The sequence below is a fragment of the Serinus canaria genome, chromosome 1 (assembly GCF_022539315.1).
Source record: "Serinus canaria isolate serCan28SL12 chromosome 1, serCan2020, whole genome shotgun sequence".
NCBI classification, from domain to species: Eukaryota; Metazoa; Chordata; class Aves; order Passeriformes; family Fringillidae; genus Serinus; species Serinus canaria.
Window position 1 is genome coordinate 4,547,537 of NC_066313.1, and position 25,297 is coordinate 4,572,833.

Here is a 25,297-nt window from a genome sequence, read left to right on the forward strand (position 1 = left end):
TCCCTGTACACTGTTGCTGTACCTGTTCTTTCCCAGCCCCAGTTCAGGAGAGCAGGCAGAGGGGGCATGCTGGAGCACAGTTGTGTCTTTGCTGTTTCTGGCCAGCTGACCACACTTCTTGGGAAGGCAGGGAAATGACTGGACTCTTTTACTGTCTTGATTTAAAGTGTTCATCTGACTTCCCTTGCCTGGCTTCACAGAGCATAGCAAGTGTAGCATAACTGGGAAGAAATCTCATGTTTTTCTTACTTTTTATTCCTGTAAGGTTACTTTGAGTGAGACTGGCAGCAGTGGAAATCTCAATGCCATCTCAAGGACAGGTATTATGGCTTGGTGTTACAAGGCTTGGAGGGATTCTTCACATTTCTTTTGCTTTGTTCTCGAGCTTCTAATGAGTGATATTTCTGGGAATGATTTCTGGGATGCTGAACCAAGTCTAGATCAGGAGGCATCTGACAACTGTACCAGGTTTCAGACAGCACAAAGACAGGGTGGGTTTGATCTGGTGTCCAGAGCTGAGATAATTCACCTGAGAGCATTTAGGGTGACTTTTGTGAATGTGTGAAAGGGGCTGTGGTGAGGAAGTGTAATGAGCACGGGGAAGCTGATGAAGAGAATGAAGTGAGGAGCAGGGGGTGCCTGGCGAGAGCACCACAGAGAATGGGGAAGAGCAAGGAATAGCCCAATGCCTACTGCAGTCACTTTGCATGGCCTGCGCTGTCCTACATGGAGTTTTGTGTTGAGACTCTGTGCTGTGAGTGCTGGCTGTGCAAGGCCACGCTCTTCTGCAGCTGCTTTGGGTTTTCCCCTTTCCAGGTTAAGTAGCTGGAGAGCTGAAATTCTTGGTTTTGCTATGGAGCTGTTGAAAACAGAACCATGCTTTCAACTCAGCTGCGACTGACTTGTTCAAGCATTGGTTTCTTGCTTCCAAAAAAGTTGACAATTAGTGGTCATGTTGCTAAGAACCCTAGTCTGATAGGAACCAGACCAAGACATCCAATTAATTTCCCAAAAGCACTGGACACAATCTGATGGTGATGGCTTTTGCTGATAAATTGCATAGATTGGATTTAGTCCAACATGAGAAGGCAAGAACCTGTACAATACAGTCTCAGTGATCCCACTGGCTCTCCATTCATCTGTTTTCTCATCTCTTTATAATTTCTGACTTTCTGGTCTTAAAGCCCAGATCTTGCCCTTTCTGATTCAAATTTGATCCACATATGAAAGTATAAATGGTGTGCCAGTATTCAGCAGTGGAGGAGAGAGCACTTTGAAACGATGCATAGTATCCAAGGTACCAAAACCAATATTACTTTTGCCCAACAGTTAATTTTATTTGGGAAGGGGTATAAGCTACCCTAAGGGCCCTGTCTCTTACCAGAGAACAGATGGTTTTCTGCTAAAGCCCTGAGGTAAAGTCTAGGAGTAGCTTTTCAAGGTACCTGGTTCAGGACCCAGTGATTTCCATTGTCCTGTGTGCACAGCTGCCACTCCTGTCAATAAAGGTACATGAAAATGGGGGATGCAATTTTTGTAGTTTCATAGAATCAACTGTACTACCTCGGGCAAGCAGTAGTATGAGTCAAATAATTGCAAATAAAGAGATCAGATGGATGAACAGATAGGGAGACCCATGTGACCTGAAGAATAATGTGTGCTGCCTTCCTCCTCTTGGACTTGAGTCTTGTGTGCTCCAGAAGGATGCTGCCTGAGACATGTTCCACTGAACTACAGCATTGGGTTTTGCCATTACTTCCAGGATTTGGTGCTTCACATCAATTTTATTCTAACTACATGATATTTAAGGTCTCCTCCAAGCCAAACCATTCTGTGATTCTATTCCTAGAGGCTGTGTAGTGAAGTAAAATCTTCCTGGGATTCATTTCATTTCAGGGAGGCATAGGCTTCTCTGGAGGTCAATGGCAAAGCAAAAGCCTCAGTTATCACCTCCCAATTGCCTTCTCTCTTGCTCAGAGAAGGGGCTTAGGAAGATCAGGCACACCAGGCTCAAACCCGCCCTTACAAATATCCCCTCTGTACAAATATCCCCTCTGTAATCGCTTCCTGGAATTTTCTTTAATCACCAGTGAAATATATTAGTGGTAGCTTGTGTGTAGTGTTGATTGCATAGTTTGAATGCATAATCTGAGGATAGTTCAGGAAAGGAATCAGAGCAAGGAGACAAATGCACATTGCCAATTGAAACAGACAAACCCCATACAATTATATTTCGGAAGTGTGATTATTTTTAAGCTCTTTTTCTGGGAGTCTGTGTGTGTATATATACTTGTACAGACACAAAAAATCATGGATTCTTTTTATTTTCTAAGAGAAAGGATAACTGTGTTTATAAGAAGCAATTGACTAATATTTTCAGACCTTTTTCTTTGGGTTTAGGAGAGCAAGAAGGGAGGAAAGCAAAACAGTCATGTAGTCATGAGATTCCCAGGAGCTAGATTTTATTCTTGTTGAACTTGAAACATTGTGAAATTCACAGTGAACAGGTTCCTTCTCTAGAGTGCAGGAATTGCATTTCCGTCATGACTTTGAAGTAAAGGCTAATTTTGCTCTGTCTGCATCAGTCAAAACATAGCACAACACAATTCCGTTTCTTTTTAGTCCTGTTTGTATTAAACTAGACAAAGAGCTACCACAGTGCTGTCACTAAGCTTCTCATAATTTTTCACATATTTCACTCTTTTTTTTTTTTTTTTTTTCTCGGCTATATTAACAACTTGGAGTTCTACCCTGTGATACATCTGAGGCTCTTGCCTTGCCTACACTACATTTTGAGGTCAGCAGTTTCTTCTTGGAGGTGAGGAAGTCCTATAATTCCTATGCCTGGACATAGCTGATCAGTGTAGAGCCACCATCTTGTCTTCAGGCAGTCAAACATCCTGCTGGCCTTTTGGTGGACACTCTTACAGCAGTGACATAATACATGAATCAATTCCAGTAATCTTTTTTGGCAGAGGAAATAACAGGTGTATAATTTCCCAATTCAGCCATATATAATTATATATAATTTGACTTAAATAGATCTAAAGTTTCCTCTGCTCCAGTCTCCCAGTCTGAGGCACTCTGTTGATCTTAAATGCTATTCCTGGAAGGAATCTGAAAATAATACTTAAGAAGTTAATAAAGAGCTTGGGATAGGATATAGAACGTGCCAGATAATTTTCTGCACATCTCCAAAATGCTTTTTGGTAGAAAAAGAATTCCTGTATTTTCCCAAAAGCTGCTTTTCTTTTCTTGATATAGACATTCACATGGGGGTAGGGTGGGGAAAGTTAGTCAGAGGAGAATTTGCTAAAGCTCAGCTAATCATTTATTAAAGCAGTCCCTGGCTTGCCAAACTCATTAATCTCATTAACAGGGAAGGAGGGCTGTGGTGCATGGTTAGCTGAGAGCACTGTGTTTTCTAAGCAGTGTACTTGGTTCACAAGGGAAAGATTTAAATATTCAGTGTGTCACTGTTTTATCCCTGAAGCTGAGGTAACGTGATGAGTCACTTGATCAGCTCATGCCACATGCTGGCTTTGGCCTCACACTGTGAGGGGTCATGGAGCTGCCAGACACTGGTCTGACATGGACCCATTGGGTCTTCAAGGTGGTCTTCATGTTTCTTGCACTCAGATGCAACCCAGAAGGTGTGAATCTCTGGAGAAGAGAGGATTAGGCATCACCAGGATTGGTTCACCTTGAGAAGCAAGTGGTGACGTTCCCTTAGTGCCACATGGCCCCTGTGCTTGGTCCCTGGGTAAAGGAAGCCTGGCAGAAATGTCCCAGCTGCCACTTCCTGAACAATCTCTCTGCCTGTGTCTCAGGAAAGTGCAGGAGCTGACTCATTTACTGTCTGTCCTGTGGGAGACCTCAGCTGTGCCTGGTGGTACTCTGGAGAACAGCCACACTTCATCTTTTGGATTTGGGTCCAGGCACTTCTGGCAAAACTGATAACCAGTTTTGCCACTTCCACATGGCACAAGCACAATGTGCATGGTGTCCTGCATTCATTATATCCATAACACAGCATTTCTGTGCAAGTGCCAGAGCACCCTTGTGCTCCTCAAGCCATCACATAGTAGTCCCCAAGGTCAAGTCCTGTCTAGATTAGTAACTCTGTTAGTATCAGTGACCACCTTGCGTCTCTGAAATTAGCTTTCCCCTAGGTTCTGTCCATGCTGTGTTTTCCTCTCCAACTGGGATTTATAGACTTCATTGTGCTCTACAGTTCACTGCAGACAGTGTATCACTGCAGACAGTGATAACTTGTTGAATTTAATATTCAGTGTTTTATCAGCCTCTTCACTTTCCTTTGGTTCTGAATCCTGATCATGCAATCTCTGCTCACTCTTGCTTTTCAGGTCTGCAGCTGTCTCCAGCTTGACCTTGTCTCTTCATGCCTGCTGTTATACAGTTGATGCATTTATTGCTCTCTGTCTGCTTCAAGCTCCAGTGCTTTAGTCTGTGCCTTCTCCCCCCTCCCCATTCTAAAGATATCTCCTGTCATTTCACTTTCTTTTGCCAATTTCCATCTCCTTTTCATCTCTGCTTTCTGGAGTGGGTGGGTTATTTTTGCTGACTCCATTTCCTCTCTTCTCTACATCATTTCTGAATCTCCTGCAACCTGACTGCAGCCCTTTGTACTTCTTTTGACCTGGGCTGAGACACCTTCTCCAGCTTCTTCCAACTAAATGCAAGCTTCCTGATTGACATCCTGCTTATCATTCTGCTTCTTATATTTGCTCTGATACATTATCTTTGCTCTTGTTTCTTCTTTCTTGCATTTTCCCTTCTCTTCTACTGCTTATTGATATCAGGAAGTCTTTCTTTGTCCTCCATGTTTTCATTCCTCACTAAGCTTCCTCAAGTCCACCAATCCCTTCTGCAGATGTTGTGTAGACTTTCTCTTCTGCTTTCTTGTCTTGAATATTTCCTTGTATTTCCTCTTTTTCCCTGTTTCCTTGTGTATTCCCTCTTTTCCACCTGCTCTGGGTCAGGGTTGTGGTAACACCAACATTTTCCATACCGAACCTGATTCCTTTTTTCTGGTGTTGTGTGAGTGCTCTCAGACTTTGCTGCCTGCAGCACAAGGAGGGAATCAACGAAGGGCATGTGGGGGTATTTTGGCCATATCCCTGTGGGGGGATGAAGGGCCTCACTCTCTAGAAGGCTGGCATTGCTCACTGACTCTCCCTCAGCTACACAAGGGAGTAATAGCAGTCCCCTATGTCTTCTCTGGGGCCTTGATGCATCAGGTCCAGGCTGCAGCTCTCCTGTCAGCTGCTAGATAAACATTACATGTTGAGTTCCCTCTCCTCCCTGGGAATGTGAAAAACCTGAGGGTTTGGGCCCTTTTCCTCCACACCTCCCACATGGAGCAATTTGTCTCAGTGCCACTTGCCAGCCCTGGGAAGAGCTCTGTGATTTGGATCCACTCCTTTGTGCATCTCTGGAGTTTGGCAGAGCAGGCAGCACTAACTGGGCACCAGTGCAGAATGTGCTGGTCCAGGCACTGTGTGTTGCCTGACTTGTAAAGAAGAGGTGTGGTGCCACTTAAATGGAGAGGGAGGTGACTTATTCTGCAGTGGGACTGTCGTGAACTCAGGATCTGGCCCCTTGGCTGACCTGCTGTACAAGTGGAGCATGGCCATCCCTAAAATACATCTTCCTTATGTTTGAATCTGTCCCAGAAGCTGTGAATCATCACACCATTGTGTTAGGGCTTCTATAGCACAAGGATGCTACATTTGAGCCTTCAGCCCTATCATGCTGTGTTTTTCCTTGTGACTGTAAGCTATGTAAAAGCAAACTTATTTCTGCTGCCAACATCCATGCTTACATACATTGAGGAGTGTTGCTCCCTAGCACCTGAAACAGATGGACAATTTTATGTATGTGAGGAGAATAATGCTGTGATAAAATGCAGTAGTTCCCTCTTCAAGCAGTGCCAAGACATATGATACTCATGTTTTTGTCTTCTAGCTGAGGTGGAAGGGTTGCAGGTCACTGTGCCTGAGAAGAAGAAGGTGGCCATGTTATTTCAGCCCGCTCTGCTTCGCTGCCATTTCTCTACTTCTTCCACCCAACCAGCTGTGGTACAGTGGAGGTACAAATCCTACTGCCAGGATCGGATGGGAGAAGCTCTGGGTATGGTGACTTCTGGTTTGCAAACAATGAGCAAGAGGAACCTGGACTGGGATCCCTACTTGGACTGTGTGGACAGCAGGAGGACAGTCCGTGTCGTGGCCTCCAAGCAGGGATCTGCCATCACCATAGGAGACTTCTACAAGGAAAGAGATGTCAGCATTGTCCATGGTAACTCTCCTACCCCAGGGATGCTTGGTGGGGGCTGCAATAGACCCTCAGCAATTTGGGACACCGGAGTCTGGCAGTAATTGTTCACTTGACTCCCTCAGAAATGGCTGTGGGAAGGGAGTTCTTGTATGTTAGACATTTAGGATTCAGCCAACCAATCCTAGACCCAAAGGTAATTTCCTTTGGAACTTCCCTTCAATTAACCTCTAGGACTTCAAATACAGTATCCTTTTTTCCCTCCCATGAAGTGGAAGGTTTTTATTCCTGACTTTGCATATTGCTGTGTATATAGATTTTCCTTAGCAAAGGCATGGCAGCAAGAGATACAAATTCAGTCTCTGCAGGATAGGTTTTTCTTCCTTGCAAATGCCACTGCTGTTTTCCTAGTTCTGAAATACCAGGATTATCCTACACTTCATGTTTGCTCAGCCACAGACTTCACCAGCTTACCCTGTCATGAACCTAAACCCACACAGCCTTGGGTAGAGTGGAAGGAAGAGATTTCCATGGGGTGAAGTCAGGTTGGGTGGAGATGAGGGATGGCAGGGTCCTTAAACATTTTTGTCTGGAAGGCTGTGTGAGAGAACTTGTCCCTCAAAAGTACAAAGTGTCTGATTGACTGCAGAGACCACCTAAGCCAGAAGTGGAGACTCCTTGGTGTGAAGGGCATGTGATCAGCCTCACAAGGGGGAGTGTTTTCCTTTGTCTCTGTGTAACCTCTTTCACAAATGACTGAGGTGCTGTAGAGGAGACACTGCCTAAGCCCTTCTTTCATGACGGGAATAGTGTTGGGACCCATGCCCTGGGTGACAGGAAGGACATAGAGACATATGGCCCCTTCTGCTCCTTGCACTTGCAGGGTGAGCTGCCTCTGCAGCATTTTGTGTTTTCTCACCTACAGCCAGAAGTCCTGTCAGTTTTTTCCTCAATACTGTAGAAGGCTAAATACTGGAGAAGGCTAAACCTTCTTCTTAGAAAGGAAATGAGGTGGATTTGGAACATAGAGATGGACCCAGTGCATTCTTCCTGTAGGTATTGGAGGGAAAACCTGACTTTTCTTTATTGCCTTCCAGATGCAGACCTGCAAATTGGGAAGTTGATGTGGGGAGACAGTGGCCTCTATTACTGCCTTATTATCACACCAGATGATGTGGAGGGCAAGAATGAAGAATCAGTGGAGCTGCTTGTGCTTGGTGAGGCCTCTTGTTGGGCTGCTTTTTCGGCAGATACCTGATGCATCTTTCCTCCTGCTCTCTCACTGTCTCTCCATCCCTGTGCACTGTATTACTATGGGTGTAAGAGCTATGTAAAACAGTCCCTGCAGCACTGTCACCATTGCCTTGCACCTTGTGCACTCATTCACACCTAGGCAAAGTGGGTGGCAAATGCTACCAAACCAGAATAGTAATGTTTACACCCACACCGCTCACACGTTACACAGGCGTAAATGACTGCAGAGAGTGCGGGGCTATGGAAAGGCAGAACCCTTGTTTTTAAGGGATAAAACAAAAAACTTGCAGCAAAATGAACACTTGAGACAGAGTCTTTTAACAGCAGACACCCAGAAGACATCAGATCCTGTGATTTTTGCAGTCCTCATCCCACTCTTCTGACCTGTGAGGCTGTCAAGAAGCATTGTGTTGAATGTGTCAGTTTAGGAGATTTTTTTGTGTGCCTGATAACACTTGTCCAGTTAGAGGTGCAGTTTCACAGTCATCCTAATCAGGTCTGACCTGGTGCTGCCACTAACAGGACCTACCCTCTCTGTGGTGTCTGTGCTTGGCTCTGCTTCTGTTAAGTTCCCTTGAGCAGTGTGCTGAGCCAGGATCAGTTTCTTCCCTATTTGCAGGGTTTGCTTTCAGTGGTGGCTTCCATGATTCAGCTCACCGTAAAGGTCAGAAAAGCAGCCATTCCAGCTAGAGGAGAAAAGCAGAGTGGAATGGGCCTTTCAGGGGCTTTTGTTGACATGGCCAGAGCCAGCTGTAGTACTTCAACCCTAGTTGCCCCAGGAGAAGAAGCCGAGTTTTTCCTAACTTCCCTTAAGACCTCACCATGGCTCTTGTGTGCACAGATCTGTGCATCCTGTGATGGAAATATTAAAAAGCTTGGGTTGATAGTGTATAGGTGATCTGTGGAGGTGTACAGTAGAACATGTCTGTCAAGCATTCCCTTGATCTCCTGCCAAAGGTCAGAGTTTAATTGGTGTTTATATTTGGAGCTGTAGTTATCATCACCAAGTAAACCAGACTGAATGGGTGAGTGGCTGTCACAGTGCCATTGCCTCTCCTCACCCCTTTAATGTCAGCCAAACAATGGACAGTTGGAGTGGAAGGTCAGAGAGTGGAAGGTCAGTCTGGTCACTCCAGAAAACAGTGTCATAAGCCTATGTAAATCCACAGTGTGACATCTGTGTATCATCTGCCACTTAGTAACAGGCCCAGGACTAGCCTGTGTGAGTTCAGGTGAGGTTATTTCTGCCAGGTGGCAGTGGTAGCTGTTAAAATCCTCTCCTGAGGTCCTGTGTCTGTAGTGATGAGCTGCTGAATTTTTGTCCCTTTTTCACCTTCCTGTCTAGGATTTGGTGTCTTCCTCTTGTATATCTACAAATGTGCTCAGACACCAGTGATGAAACAGTACCATGGTAACAGGAAGAATTGGTTTTTCAGTGTGTACAGAAGGCTGTGGGGAAAAAACCCAGAAATCCCCTCCTCTGGAGCTGGCTTGATGTCTCTGCCCCCAGTTCATTTTGGTTATGTTGGGGTACACATGTAGCTTAGGCTGCATCACCCTTGACCACATCTGCTTTTCTGTTCCACCTCTGGGCCTGACCTTGCACTTGATGCAGCTCTCTGCCAAGTTTGGCAGTGGCATGAAAGCAGACTTGTCGTGGGCTTCCTTCTGCCTCATGCTGTTAGGCAGTTTCTGTATATTGCTTTTCCTGGGTAGAGGCAACATTCCAGCTTTTGGTGCAATCCAGGATTACCTACCTGTTTTCCTCCTTCCCTCTCTTCCCCTTCCCACCTTTTTCTTTTCCTTCTGCCTTTGGTGATACTTTTTTCTTTCTTTTCCTTTATCTCTCCCTATTGATGGCTAAAGGATGAAGCAGCCAGTGATGAAAATAGTGTTCCTTAATATTCTGCATATTCTGGGATATTTTTTGTTCCCATTGCTTGGAGGGAGACACAAGCAATTTTACAGTCCTAGAGGACATCTGATAAAAGGGTTTTGTTTGTTGTTCTGCTGCTCTTTGGGTAGAACCCAGATTCCCTGTTAGAGAGTTTGGAGCAGCAGAGGGATAGTGTGTGAGAGATGCTATGATTCCCAGAGCACATTGCTATTTGCTCCCTGCTGACAGTGGTCTCACAGATACAACTTACATTGCTTATTTTGGGGTTGCTGCATGATTTCAGCATAAATTAGAATTTTGAATAGAGCAGTGGTTCTATCCACTCACGATATCCTTGGGGTGACAGAAAAATCAGAATGGAAAAAGAAATAGGAAAATATCCCTTCTAGTGGTTTCATATTAATGCCAGGATGAAAGGGCAGTTTAATATCACATTGAAACCATGAAAGGACTGAGAAGCAAAAATAGTGGATATCATACTAATAGCACCAATGAATTAATGGAAGTTTGTTTAGCTAGAAGTACAGGGTCCTGCTTTTACACAGTGAATCATACCATGAATAATTGATCAAAAGGCACTTTATCACGACTTAGAGCAAAATCTAAAACCTGAGCAAATCACAGTATTTCCTTTTTTTCTTAGGAAAGCGATAACAGAGACTTTCAGTGACCTCTTAAGTAGCCAGGGAGCCTGGGTCATGATGGGATTGCATGTTGGGTTTTGTTACCTGGACGTGTCATGTTGACACACAGAGCTGCTGGTCAGCTCTGGGTAGCATCAGGGAATCCCATGTGCTCTCTTCATGTCACACTTATTTCAGAAAAGCATACAAGCATTTATTTATATCCATTTGTGCTCAGCAAAGCTGATAGGATTTGTAAAGCATACCTAATGTTAGGCATGTGCTTATTATGTACTTTGCTGAAAAGATCATTCAGTATCTTTTGCTTAGTCAGGGACTTCAACCCTTTCTAAGGGAATCAGTGCGGGTGAGGGAAGAGGAGTAGCAACCTCTGTCTCAGAAACACAGAAGATTGGCTGGTGGTGAACCTCCTCTAGAGTAAGGAGAGAATTTAAATAAAAAAAATACAATTACATATTTATTATATTTTAAAAATATGCTTGAGACCTTATTGTTCTTTGCAACTGTCTGAAAGGAGGTTGTAGTGAGGTGGGGGCTCATCCTCAAGCTGTGTTGGGAGGGCATTCAAGTTGGATATCAGAAGGAAATTCTTCACATAAAGGTTGGTTAAACATTGGAATGGGCTGCCCAGGGAGGTGTTGAAGTCACTGTCTCGGAGATGTTTAAGGAAAGACTGGATGTGGCACTCAGTTCCATGGTCTGGTGGTGTTTGATCACACGTTGGGCTCGAAGATCTCAGAAGTCTTTTCCAACCTAAAGGATTCTGTGATTCTCTGATATATGTGCATTTTGAATCTCCAGACAGGATGTAGTGTACTGGAAACTGTATGAACTCTGCTTCTGCTGCAGACTGGTCCAGAACTTAGAAATTCCACACAGGAATCAAGTGATACTCCCTGCATTCATGTGTTTTATTAGAAAAGGAGAACCTTTGCTGACATTACAGCTGTGCTAATGAATCCCTTTGAAACTTTATACATTTTATTTTTTAAACTTTTTAATGTGATTGAATCTAAAAGGCTGAATCCTAAATTGAAGAAAGACTACATTTCTGTCGTAGTAGCTGGCAGCTAATGTCCTGCTTCTTGAAACACAGACAGTGCTATTAATCATATTGTTATTTGTAGCCCCTGTGTATTGCTTTTTTATATGAGAATGTCAGTGGGCTTTAGTAAAGTAATTCATTGCAGCCTTTCTGAAGGGAATGGCACGTGTACCAGTGCAGGGATGCAGCATGCCTGGAGTAACCTTCAAACCAGAAGTACAGTGCAGTGTCAGTGTCATCTTAGCTTCGTGTCACCAGCTTGCATCAGGAAGCAGTCCAGCTTCATTCCATGGCCTTGCATACAACCCAGTAAGATTTCCCAAGAGTCAGAATTTACTAACCAGGTGCAGGGACCTATGGAAGCTGCTACACTGCTCGCTTCCCAAGCTGGAACAGCTACAGAGCAGTGCCTGTACGTACAGCTCAGCACAGCTGGGCACCCTGGAACCCACAGGTCTGTGCAAGCTTGGTGATATTTGCATTCTGAGATTTTACATAGCTTAGACATGCTTCACAAAACAGTGGCTCCATTCCCTGGGAGTTTCTGGAAGAGGCCAGAAAGTACTCCACTAATTCCAGTTGTTGGTTTGATGCTTTGCTTAGTGATCCATGCGCTTTGCTGGACAGATATTGCTAGCTTTCTTTTCCATCCAATTCAGCAGCTAATTTTACATAAACTGTGTATCAGTGAAGTATTATTTTATGGTTAATCATAGAATCATTAAGGTTGGAGAGGACCTTCAAGATCACTGAGTTCAACCTTTGATTAAAAACCACCATCTCAACTAAACCGTAGCACCAAGTGCCACATCCAGTTTTTTCCTGAGCAGTTCCAGGGATGATGACTCCACCACTTCCCTGGGCAGCCCAGGGAGCCCATTCCAGTGCTTAACCACCCTTTCAGTGACAAAATTCTTCCTGATGTCCAACCTGAAGCTGTCCTGGCCCAGCTTGAAGCAATTTCCTCTCATTCTGTTGCTTCTTCCCTGGGAGTGGAGGTCGACCCATCTTTCCACAACCTCCTTTCAGGCAGTTGTAGAGAGTGGTAAGGCCCCCCTGAGCCTCCTTTTCTCCAGATTAAACACCCTCAGCCACTCTTCATCAGACTTGCACTCCAGACCCTTCCCCAGCTCTGTTCCCTTCTCTGGACTCACTCCAGCCCCTCAATGCCTTTCTCAGAGTGAGGGGCCCAGACATAAACACAAGACTTGACGGGCCTCACCAGTGCTGAGTACAGGACAATCACTGCCCTGCTCCTGCTGGCCACACTGTTCCTGATCCAAACCAGGATGCCATTGGCCCCCTTGCCCATCTGGACACACTCGGCTGATGTTCAGCTGCTGTTGATCAGCACCCCAGGTCCTCTTTCATTGCACAGTTTTCCAGCCACTCTTGCCCAGCCTGTTACACTGTCAGCTCCTCCTGGAAAATGCTGTGGGAGACATTCCCAAAGGCTTTATTAGGTCCAGGAAGACATATCCACAGTCTTTCTCTCATCCTCTGGGTGGGTCACCTGGTCATAAAAAGCGATCAGCTTGGTCAAGGAGGACTTGCCTTTCCTAAACCCATGCTGGATCCTTCTGATCCTCTGGTTGTCCTATATGTGCTGTGTGGTTGCACTCAAGATCATCTATTCCATAACCTTCCTGAGCACCAAGGTCAGTCTGACAGACCTGAAATTTCCCAAGTAAGAAGCTGAAACTTCTCCCATTGTTATGTTTCAAATAACAACAATTAGCATTTAAGATTTGTGTTAATTTCTGGAGACAGCTGGCAACTAACATTGGTAAGCTGACATCTTCTGCAGTTTATATAACTAGCCAGTATCCACATAGGCTAAACTCAAAATTTAAAAAGTCTCACACCCATAGTAATAGTAGTAAAGAATGTAAAGTAAAGAGTGTAGGTACTTACACACACAGCATATTGTACAGTAATTATTGTACTAATAGAGACATGTGTTGACTTGCAGTGAGGATAAATCTCCACTGGGACACGTGTGTATGGTATGCAATGCTAATAAGGCAGTTCTTACTCAGCAAAGTGACTCAATAGCTGGTATAAATATAGCCAGGTTTGGAATCTCTTCCATGCCAGGAGAGACTGTATAATAAAATTTGACATGATTTCGGAGATTGAAAAGTACTTGGCAGAATTTTCCCTTACATGATGTTGGTTTTAGGATTTTGCTCTGATTTGCTGAAAAGCTGCCAGTAGCATCCGAGCCAGTGCTCGGTCACAGGAGTTGGCAGAGTTGTGCTGGTGGCCTTGTGTTGGGGATGTGTTGGCCTACATCTCAGCTGGGAAAATGTCTGTGAACAGCTCCTTGGAGAAGGCTCACCCACCTTGAGCTGTGACCAAAGGTGGGTAGTGCCAGCAGGTGAAGGAAGTGATTGGCACGCTTCCTCTTAAAAATCCTGGAGAAGTGTTGATGCACTGCCCCAGACCACTGTGCCGCCACCTTTGTAACCTGCTTCCAGGCCCCTTCATCCTAGCCCGGACTATTCCTGGCTATTTATTTCACACCGATTAGAAGTGCTACTTGTTGCCAAGGTTTTTTACCCCTGTTTTCCTCCTTATTTGCCAGCGACAGCCACACGCTGCTGCTCACAAAGCAGACCGGTGTGATTAAAAGACCTCGGTTACTAAGGTAGCCATGGCAACAGCCTCATTGGAGGTCTTTGTTGACTGCTAAAACTTTGATCTCCAAAAGGGGCTGCTGCTGTTTCTCCGTCCAATTGAAGGGAAGGATGGGAAGAAAGGATAAAGTTTACTCCAAGCAGTGGGAGCACAGAGGGACACTTTGCAGAGCCATGCTCCCCCAGTAAATCTCACAGCAGCTGCCTTGGAAAAGTGTCTGATTTACAAGGGCCACACTTCCTCTCCTGTGCTTTCCAGCCTCTCCTCAGGCCAGTGTCCCTTGCCAGGGGCCTCTTGCTGTGGCATGGCTTGGCAAAGTTTTCCGCCACTGAGAAGGAAATAATTCCCTCTGTAGTTGCTGTGTCCTGTGATCACACTGCAGCAGGTTGGGCTGTGGAAGCAGCCTTCAAACAGGAAAACAGTTCAGCAGCTACTGCCATAGTTACCCAATATTTATCACATTTATGCGACTGCCAGTATTTGCCATGTTCCCATATTTACCCAATTGCCATGTTTCTGACTGCACCTGCTCCTACTTTATTCATGCCATCATTTCTTTTCAGCTGCACCACTTACCCTAATTATTTTTGTGTCTCTTCTCTGCAGACTCTCTGCTAATTGTGTGCTTGACTCCAGGTCTTCCCTGCTCCGCTGCTATTTGCTCACTGCTCTGTCGCCTGCCTGCCTCCTGTGTATTAACTCCTGTCCTCGCTGGCCTCTGCTGTGTGTCTGCACCTCTTGGAGCTGCTCTGCATCCCCTCAGCTTTTCCTCTCCCATCCCTCCTCCTGTGCTCTGCCAGTGCAGATGGGGTGCTTGCAAGCTCCGTTGCATTTCAAGGCTGGCAGGGGCCTGGGGCGTGTGAGGTGCCTGGTGAGAGGCCACTATGGGCAGGTAAAACCCTTCAGCAGCACGGTGGGAATAGAGATGGCACATGTCCCAGATCCTTGCAGAATGAGGACAAGCTCCTAGCTCTGACACAGTCACCCGGGACAACCCTGGAAAACGGGGCCACTGTGTGTTCCCTCTATCCCCTCGGTGCTGGGAGCTTGCACAGAGGACACAAAGCTCTTGCGGGTGGGGGCACAGATCTGTGGCTCAGCAGTGGTGCTCGGCCATGGCTTGGAGTGCCTGCAGCCCTTTCTCAGGTGGGCAGAGCTGCTGTGCAGAGGTGGTGTGGCCAGATGGTCTCTTGGCAGGATGTTTTACTGAACTGTTTCTTCCCCACCAATTGCTATGTAGCCCCAGCATCCACTTTAAAACTTCCTTGAAAAAAACGAGAGAGAAGGAGATGAGCTTAAAGCCCATGGAAGGAGCATCCTAGGCATGGAGAGATGGGTGGATGCTGGCCATGGGTGCTCTACCTCCTGCCTGCCCTTGCAGCAATGGGTCCAAAAGGACGTCCTGCTCTCTGTTTTGGGCTGTGTGTGACCCACCAGACTGCTGCCCCGGGATCCCCTCTGTGGTCACCACCTGGCTCTGGGCCGTGCCTGTATGGGCTAGGCTTGCAGAGGGCAGGAGGTGAGAGCCAGTGGCAGTGCTGCCCCCCCTGAGCCACCCTGTCCCTGTGTCCCTGTGCCACTGGCTGGCAGGACAGGGGAATTTTTGCTCCACTTGTTGCTGGCAGCAGCAGTGGAGGAAGGAAAGTCACCTTCAAAGAGGGACAGTGGTGGGAGCCTCCTGTTGCTGGGGCAACTGCAGGCAGCCTCAGCCTGCTGGCTCCCCTGAAGGAAGGGTGTGGGGAAGGGTTAATCAGGGGATTTATCCAGCCTGGGGTAGGGAGGGGGCTGAGCTGTGGAAAGCTGTTGGGGGCACCACAGTCCAGGGGTGGGCATTGTGCTCGCTGGCTGCCAGCTGGGTTTGGCGAGGCAGGCAGAGTTCAGGCTGAGCTGTGTTGGGATTTGCTGCTGCCTCAGGTCTTTCCAGGCTTTGTGCATCCCTGTTGGGGGCTCTGGGGCCCCCAGGGCTGTGTGGCTCCTGTTGGCAAGGCAGGGATGCAAATTCCCCAGGCAGATAATACTCTGACAAGCCAAGTGAGGCTGCACAAGCAGGGAAGTACTGGCTGCTTGTGAGTACACAGAGGAGCTGCTTTGGTTGTGTTTGTTTTTACCAAGTTCTCAGGCACTGTTATATTAAGGGATGCTTTTTCACATGTTGGGCATGTGATTCCTTTTGGAGAAAAGCAGGTACCCAGCACTAGCAGGGTTCGAGGCTCTCCAGGTAGGTTCCAAAGAAAGCAGGCATCCATTTGTCAGTGACCATTTGGGAAGGAGTTTCTGCTGTTTAAAGGTGTCATTTCCTTGCCTTTTTTACCACAAATAGACACCCTAAATTAGCTGTGTACCTCCAGCAATTTGTCCAGTGGCATCTGCTCTCCTACTAGGGCTGCATGTGAGCTTGTGCAGAGGTAATAACACATGGGAGGTGAGCTACATACTCATGTCTGCCCATATTCTGCATGTGTGTGGTTCATGTGGGTGCTGTTCACTTATGCACAAAAGGCCTGCAAAAGAATTGCATATTGTTTAATCAAAATAAGGGATATGCTTAATATGCACGTGGTACAAAACACGCTAGTTGTGAGTGGCTTGGACACTTGATCCTTCCTGGGAATGGACTGCAAAGAATGTAATGAAACTCTTTGTAGATGTAGAGGAAAATGTTGCAGCAGACTGGTGGCAAGAGTCCTCCCTCAAAGTGGTAAATGGGTGCAGTTATGTGAAGCATCACCATGCTATCTCTTGCTAAGGATTCTGGACCACTTCATCAGGATGGGCGTTCCTGTGAGTACTAGTCAGCTCTGATGAGTTGCAACTGGCTGCAAAGTGCTGCCTGTAGTCATAGTATACTCATTATGGCTCCAGCAGGCTTCCTTGTGGATTTTTGATCTCTACAGAGTCTCTGCTGAAGCACTGAGAAAAAACGGCTGGTGGGAATTTGATTGTAATAACCTTCAAGGACAGGCTAGAGGCCAAGGAACTTAGGATCCAGTTTGTCACTGTGTCTGAGTGCTGCGTAGTGCAGGACCTGGAGGGCATATGGGGAGGTTAAAGGTAGCTTTCTACCACTTTTGCATTGGCTTACCCTTAGCTGCTCCTGTTGCAATGCCCACAATCTCTGTGACTCTTCTGAGTGCAGCTCTCCTACCATATGCATGTATTTTAAAATCCCAGCATGATCCTGGGGCTCTATGGGAGAGTTCACAGCACAGCTGCACTTAGGGCTGTTCTGCCAATGCACAGGTGTGTGTAAATTACAGCTGAGCACTGTGCAGGATGTTTGCCGTCTACTGGAAATATCCCAGGCATTCTGTGCCAAAACAAACAAGCACCAAGCTGCCTTTAGGCTTGCAGTTTGTTTGTTTGTATTTGGTTGTAAATTATAAATTTGAAGTTGACTTGCCTTTTTTTTTGTTTTTTGTTTGTTTCCTTTTTCTTTTGCAAAGTGGTCCCAAAAATTTCTACACTAATCCTTCCCTGGCTGGTTTGCTTCCATTGGGTGTTGGCCTTTGTCACACAGTCTCACCAAGGTGCTCATGCATCTCCAAATAATTAGCACATATGCACAGCATTCCTTCAAGGCTCCTTTCCTGGAGTTGTCGGTGCACTCAGACCCCCACATGGAGAGCAGCATCCATGGGTTTTGGAAGCATGTGACTGATTTATCAATAGCCTTGGGTTAAGTTAAAGATGTTTCATATCTGTAGAAACTACATCAGTATGTTTCAAAAATAAACTGTGTCCTTTTGTTTAAGGGCTGCTGTGCATTTCCAGGAGCTTTTGCATGTGTAGAGCATAACTCCAGGAAGATGTTACCATGTAACTGTGCTAAAGGGACTCCTTTTTCTTGTCATTTTGTGCCTAGATTGGAGAAGCTCTGTTCCAGATTCTTTCCCCCCAGCTCTGCTGATAAAATGCAAGGACACAGAAATGGCAGAAGTGCAGAGGCAGACACCAGGCATCGAGCAGGATGACATCTGTGGTTGATAGGAATTCACATAACGCAGAGTGCAAGTGGGCTGATGAGGAAGGGAACTGGAGGCTAAGGCAGGGGCTGGGGAGTGTGTTTTTCTTGCAGTAACCTCTCTCCTTCTTCTCCTCCTTCTGTCTTTTCTAGGCAGGACAGGGCTGCTTGCTGATCTCTTGCCCAGTTTTGCTGTGGAGATTATGCCAGGTATTCAGTCATTTCACCCTTAATCATCCATTCCTCTGTCATCTTGTCTGTTTATCCTTCTGCAGCATCTTTATGTGGTGTATGTTTCACTTGTGTGTGTGTTTTACCTGGGGATTTAAAGAGAAAAGACTGTCAGTTACTGGGAAAGTGCTGGGTATGAACCCCAGAGAGCTGATGCTGGGCCATGCTGGGAGCCAGCATACAGAGATGATTGATGTCATGCCAGGATCAGTGTGAGAGCAGAAATGCCAGAGCTGTTCTGGGGACATTTTCTGTCAAGCTCTCTGCTCTCCCCCTGCTAGCACAGAGGAAAGTGTGCTTCAGCCTGGGAGACCCCTCAGCCCTGCGTGGCTCTGTGTGTCAGCTGCTCCTGTGCAGTCACTCAGCTCCCCAGGCCTGGCCTGTGCTCTGCTCCACCATCACTACAGATGGTAGCACAGCAGGTGCTGGGAGCAGAGCATTGGCTAGCACCCCATCAGTGGCACAGTCCCTCTTGTGCTGCATGGCCAGGCCATGTTCTTGGTAACACCAGGTGGCTGGCCTGATGTGAGAGCTCCGTGCCCGTGATAAATCCCTTGCTAGCCAAAACTAGCGAGAGCCACCAGTTCTGGCACTCCTTGCAGAGGAGACAGAGGCTGTGCAACAGATTGTTCTTGAAAGGGAAAAGCTATGAGAATATTTAGCCCTCGAGTCATCTGATCATTCCCTGGTGGTGCCCGAGGAGCATTTCTTTCACATGTTTGTGCAAAAATGCAACTCCACATAAATGTGTGAAGCTATTTTCGAGCCTGTCCCAGAGATGCAAACAGAGAGAAGGCAGACACTCACCCACCTCTAGTGTAACCCAAAGCTCCCTAGAATTCCTGCATGGCAGGAGAGGGATTGATCTTTTCAGCATAGATAGATAACAGTTGATTCTCTATTGTCTAACACTTTACCCCCATTATTTAGAGTTTTATTGAATGGGTATAAAATTATGGTGTGTAGGCCAGATATCTTTCTGGTACCCTCACTGCATGGGTAGACAACAAGAAAGTGTAAGATGCAGCAGCAAACCACATTTCAGCTGTTGGTGTTGTCTGTTACCTGAGTAAAGAAAAGCAGATACTTCTGCAAGAACAAACCAGTAGTTTCCAGACAGTGAGGACAAAGAGCATGTCAGCTTGGTAGTCATTTGAATCTCAGCATTACACAGTTGTATTGGGAACTGGTTGAATCCCAATTTTGTTTTGTTTTAAAGGAAGAGCCAGCAGGCTCTTTTTGCTGTTTTCTTAACCTCATCAGAAAAGGAAATGGTCTAACTTCCTGTGAAATAAAATCCTGACTCACAGGTCCCTGTGGCTGGGACACTGATTTCAAACATCCACTTTATATGCTGAGAGAGTATCCTGCAATGTGCAATGTACACACAAATCTGACCCCCTTTTGTACTCCTAGGATGTGTTCAGGGAGACCACAGATACACTTCTAATGGACTTGCTGTCTGTTTTTTCCTCTACCAGGCTTTTGTCCTTTATGGAGTGGTTGTGAATTGTTCACTAATATCTCTGGAGATCTGACATCTGAGTTTCACTGGATAGCTGTGGCTGGCCATTTGTGTCAAGCAGTACCATTTCACCTCTTTCTCTGTGTCCATAATGGTTGCAGAAAACAAGATGAGAACACAACAAAGAAAAAGCCACTAAGATGTTGCTTAGATTGGCATAGATTAGGCAGTGCAGGACTGGAAAGGATAGTCTGGCTCCCTATTTTGCATTCTCTCCCCAGCACCATGTAATTTCATCTTTCTGTAAGATCAGCAAGCTTAGGTGTGGCCTAAAGTTTGGCCTTTCTCTTTCCCATTGGCCCACTTTCTTTGATAGGCTTCTTTTAGCTTCTCTCTACATCGCTGATCGTCTATTTCTGTCCATTTATGTAAGATCTTTAACTATAATACCTGCTTTTCCTGCTGCATTTATCCTCCTACCATATTTACAGGCAGGAGCTACATCTTCCCTCAGCCTTCTGTTTAATAGAGTAACTCAGCAGGCTTCAGCTCCCCTGCTGCCAGGCAGGCTCCAGAGTCCCTTCATCCCTCAGATAAATCCCTGCTCTCCTTTGGCTCTGGCCTAAATTCGTCTTTTCTGCTGCAAAGATGACCAGAGCTGTATAACATCAGTAACTTCAGATGAAGTTAAGTGCAGAGGAGGCCTCATGTGATGGCATTATTATTTTCTTAATGCTGCTGGAAATTCTTCCCTTATTTGGCCTATGATTTGCCATTTTTTGTGGCTGTATTGTGTGAGTGGTGACAGTAATGCTGTCTATACTGGATCATTTCTCTTGTTGTTCAGTTCTTCTCAACCAGTGAAGTCCTGTTCAGAACAGAAATTGTTCTTATCTTTGAACCTGTGACACTGAAAGTACTGCTGCATACTTTGAAATTCAGGATAATACTGCATTTCACATTTCCTATTTTAGACCCAAGGACAACTGGCCCTTTGTATAACATGTCCCAGCCTTCAGTGACAATGCATCCCTACTGCTTACTGTGATGATATTTTAGCACATTCTTATTTTCTATGTCAAGGTAATTTATGAAAATATTAAGCAAAACAGCTGCTACAAGCAGAACTTGAGGGACTGGGTCAGTAATCTCTCAGCTCTTGCTTTCCCATTCATGAATGCTTCCCTTCTGCCCTTTCCTTACTTGTTAGCTGAATTTTTCTCAGTATATAGTAAGTTCAACCCCAACATATTATTCCACAGGAACCAAAATTAAATGCAAATTTAAATGAAATTCATGTGTGTCAGCCAAAAAAGAAATAAAGGATAAAAAAAAAAAAAAAATCACTTCACACTTCTGAAGTGTTGATTTGTAGATGCCAGATCTTTGACTGACATTTTTCAAAGGAAATTTTAAATTCTAGATTTAAAATGGCATTTTTTAAAAGGGGAATTGTTTGTAAAAGAGTTAAGGAAAACTCCAGCAAAGTAAAGAATCATACTTTTGTTCAAACAGAACACTGTGGACGGATCAAAAATGACACTTCTTACTTTTGCATTGTATTAAGAACTAGGAAAAATTCTATTTTGAATGGTCAAAGTGAAACATCTTTCCTTGACTTTTTAGCTTAGCAACACAGGTGAGGGATGTTCTGTTTAGCCAGTGTGATTCTTCATGCAGGTTTCTATCCTTGTATCAATACTTCTTCATCTCAAATAATACTGTACCAGGAGACTTTAGTGAATGCTGAATTCTGCTTGGAAATAATGGTCTGCTGCTTTTTTTCCTCTGAAGTGGGGGTAAATCCTTTCCCACTGCGGCCCCACCATGTCTTTATTTGCTTTTTGCCATGTTTCCTAGGTGGCTGAATAACCAGCTGGGTACACCTGAAGTCTTTTGCCCACCACCAGTCTTGCTTTGAGATAGGTTGGTGCATTTCTCTGACTTAAAACCAACTCCAGGCCTCCTCTATGTTCAGAGTCTTGTAATTTCTTGGTCCAGATGTGTTCACTGATCGTTCCTTTAGTCTGTGGAACTCCTCTGTGGCAGTAGGTGCTGCCCTGGCACAGGCTGAGCCCTGCTCCCACCACATTTTCCAGCAGCAAAGTTTGAGAAACCTTTTCTCCCTCTGCTTCCCCTTTAAGCCCCATCTTGGGTTTTGTGGGCCAGCTCTTGCGTGCTTTCACTTGTAGGGTTTTTCAGCTGCTCTCTTTTGGGGCCTGGCACACATCATCTGAGGCTTCAACGGGGGAGGAAAAATGGTTGTTAGGTTTCCTGGCTGGCAGTGGCGCCTGAATAGGATGCTCGTTCGTTCGGCACATTCAAAAGAATAATTGCGCGCGTAGGCCTCGCTGCGAAGGGGCAGGCCTGGCTCGTTCACTGGGCTATTTATAGCCTGCTTTTCACCATCGTTTGTCCCATTAAAACCAGAATGTGGCTGGGGAACAAACACATAAGCAGGGCACAAACATGGCCAAGAAGAATGAGTCTTTGATGAGGGCCAAACGCTAATGGAGCACGTCCTGCGGCATTGGCGCGGGCCTGCTGAGGGGCGAAGGGTTTCTGGCCGGGGAGCAGGGCTGCTGCCTCTGTGCTGCTCGCCTCTCAGCCTGCCAGGGATGCTGCTGGAAGAGACCACATTTTGGTAGCTCATTTCTCACTGTCATGAGCCATTTCCACTCTGACAAAGAGGAGGGATAGACCCAGTCCTAGACCCACAGGGAGTCTGTCCACTTCTGTTATTCACCTGTGTGTTTGGTCCCCAAGCTCTCCGCTGGGAGGATGTTGCTGATGTTCTCTCCCACAGCAATGTGCAGTCCTGTAAGTATCTCCCTTTCTCCCCTTGTTTTCCAGAGTGGGTCTTTGTGGGCCTGGTGATCCTGGGGGCGTTCCTGTTCTTCCTCCTGGTGGGGATCTGCTGGTGCCAGTGCTGCCCGCACAGCTGCTGCTGCTACGTCCGCTGCCCCTGCTGTCCCGAGTCCTGCTGCTGTCCCCGGGCACGTGAGTGACCCTGTCCAGGCCTGCTGCAAATCTGCCCTACTACTTCTGCTCCCTGGCAGAACAGGAGAATCTGCTAATATTGCTTCCTTTGCCCTGAGCACTTCGCTCGGCTAAAGGACTGGTTCTTAGGGAGTGAAGCATCTGACCTATTACTCAATGGTTGAATGCTCAAAGTTAATTACAAATGTAATTCCCCAGGCCCTCCTTGCCTTGGCAGCTGTGCCTGCTTTTCCAAAGTGTCATGCTCCCATTCCAAAGTTGTTGTTGTGTCAGTGAATGTTGCGGGTCAGAGCTAAGAGCATCCTGGGAGGTTTCTTCCTGGCAATGCAAATCAGCTGTCCTCTACAACAGTGCAAAATCCTTGCAACCCAGCAAGGTTCCTGGTCAGGCTCAGTCAGATCTGTCAAGTTCCATGAGCCTCATCCGGCTGCTTGAGTCATCAGTTATTTTTAAAGCTGAACTGCCACTAAATCATGGCAGCAGTAATGCTGGCTGTAACACCCTGAGTGTCTTTCTGGGCATCTCGCAGTGCCATTATTATTATATGCACTATTATTATATGCAGTGCATATTTTAAACTCCCCTCAGTGCCCTTTGAAGCTTAGAGAAATTCAGGTTGGTCCTTGTTAATTCATTTGTCTGATTGTCTCCCGTGGGGTTGGTGGTGCAGGTTTTGTCTGTGTGTCCAGTGGGTCTGGGGGGGCTGGTGTGTGATGCCAATTCTTGTTCTTTTTCTTTTTCAGTGTATGTAGCAGGCAAAGCAGCAAAAGCTGGGTACCCTCCTGCAGTCTCTGCCATGCCAGGTCCATACTACATCCCCAGCGTTCCTGTAGCTGGCGTCCCATCTCCTGCTGTGCTGATGGACAAGTCACACCCCCCTCCCTTAGCCCCAAGTGAGGCCAGTGGAGGAAGCCAAAATGGTAATTTGCAGTGCCAGGCACAACATTCAGTCCTCTTACTGGGAGTGGGGCTGGGAAGGGGAGGAATGGTTGTCACTGATCGAGGGGTGTGAAGAGAAGAAACACAGGGAAACTGCATTTTAATCCTATCTCTGAATATGACATTTGCATTAGGGCCACGTGGCCTAACTTTTCTAGGGCCATCACACAGAGTTGGTTTGTGGGTGCCTAATTAGGTCAGCAGGGAATGGGAGGCCGAGTTCCTGTACAGGACCCCTCTCATTACTGCTGCAGACATTCGCCTGCAGAGGACAAAAGGATGAAGATGATTTCAGGAGAGCAGAGGCAGGAGTCATTTTCCCTTTAGAGCTAATGCCTTGCAAGCTGCTTTCTCTTTGTAAACTGTCCTTCCAACCCTCTGTAGGACACTGCTTGGACTCTGGCAGCAGTTTTTGCTGCAGCATGTTTTACTGTTCCCATGGCATTTTGGGCAAAGTAACCTCTTCCTGTGATATTTTGGGGCTGGACCCTGTCCTCTACTTTACAGAAGTCAGTAGGTCACTATTTTTGTTCAGCCTTTGCATTTGTGAAATGTGAGTGATGAAAGGCTTCTGACTAGAAAGGAGTTGAGATCAGTGTCAAACCTAGAGCCTCAGTGTGATGCCTCTTGTTTTGGGGAGGGTAATTTCTGGTGCTGCAAAGGAAGCTTCCATCAAGGAGAAAAGAGGGCAGCTATTTAGCCACATGCACTTCAGGATCAGAGGGGCTGTCTATATTCAAACATTCTGCAGCAGAAATGACTCTCACCAATGTAGAGTCATCACTTCCCCAGCTACATGTCTGATTTCAAAGCACCACACTAAGTATCAGTTGTTAAATTAACTCATAACAGTGTGTTGATAAAACGCATCTGAAAAGACAAGATTAAGTAGCATAATTAATTAAGCTTCTGGAACAGCCTTACACATGCTTCTGCTGCCCCAGTCAGTATATTAACCTTTCTGGAATTACAAAAAGTATTTTCTTTCCACAATCATACTTTTTTTTGGTCACAGAAATCAAAACACAGCTCTGGAATGGAGCATTTTGAAATAAGAAATATATCAATCACCGATCCGGCGCAGAATGTATCCAATCCAAAAACCTTTGTCAGAAAATGATGAATGACACCCCAGTGCTTCTGTTTTTTTTCTCCTGTGAAAAATGTCACTGCACATAGAGTGTGGTGTTGGTTGTGGGAACTCTAGGGATTTTTTAAGAGTCAGATCACAGCTCCCAGTCTTGTCTCTGCTAGCAGAGCACAAGTTCAGAATAAAAAGCAGTGGATGCATTTGGTAGCCAAATGGAATGGCTCTTAGGGTCCCATGATCCTTACACAGAAGGATGCATTTAATAGATAATGCAGCCAAATCAGGTGTCTGGACTCAATCCCTCATCTCAGGACTCGACAGGAAATAGTATATATGGCAAATGAAAACATTATCACAGAGCTTTAACCTTTGTGGCAAGACAACAGAGATTCTTAAGCTTTTTAAAAAATTAGTTAATATTTTTTGCAATAACGTAGACAAACCCTTGGTCTGGATCATGGATCTGTTGTTCAAGGTGCTTAAGCTATGAAGCTAAGGGAGAGTTATAGCCTGTACTCTGTTCTTTTAAGGTCCTCCACAAAGCCAGCATATCCCCTAATGACAGGCTGTAGAAGAGAAAACATTGTGTGGCTTTTCCAAGATACTTATTTGCTTGTTGGCCAGGCAGCAAGCTAAACAAAACAGGTAATGGTTGAGTTTATAATAAAAGCCTTTCTCAGAAGGAGAATAAAAAGCTTCTGTGTCCTCCACACAGCTGGTGTAGGTCTGATCTGAAGCTGTGTATCTTAGGGACTTCCACCTTTCTGTCAAGTCCATTAAAAAAAAAAAAAAGGGATCGTAAGTTCTGGGGGACAGAGACTGGAAGATTCTGTA

The 25,297-nt window shown here is 45.8% G+C and overlaps 1 protein-coding gene across 7 annotated transcripts in view; it reads left to right on the top strand.

Annotated features, from left to right (window-relative positions):
• Positions 1-25,297, top strand: part of ILDR2 (immunoglobulin like domain containing receptor 2) — a 46,507-nt gene that overhangs the window by 2,942 nt on the left and 18,268 nt on the right. For 4 of the 7 annotated variants that reach the window (XM_050977034.1, XM_050977043.1, XM_050977026.1 and 1 more), the window contains exons 2-6: positions 5,989-6,321; positions 7,395-7,514; positions 17,892-17,948; positions 22,288-22,434; positions 23,178-23,354. In XM_050977034.1, coding sequence (XP_050832991.1) covers positions 5,989-6,321; positions 7,395-7,514; positions 17,892-17,948; positions 22,288-22,434; positions 23,178-23,354 — 834 coding nt within the window. The remainder of the gene's footprint in view (positions 1-5,988; positions 6,322-7,394; positions 7,515-17,891; positions 17,949-22,287; positions 22,435-23,177; positions 23,355-25,297) is intronic. The other 3 variants (XM_050977052.1, XM_050977055.1, XM_050977046.1) reach the window with 1 other exon arrangement.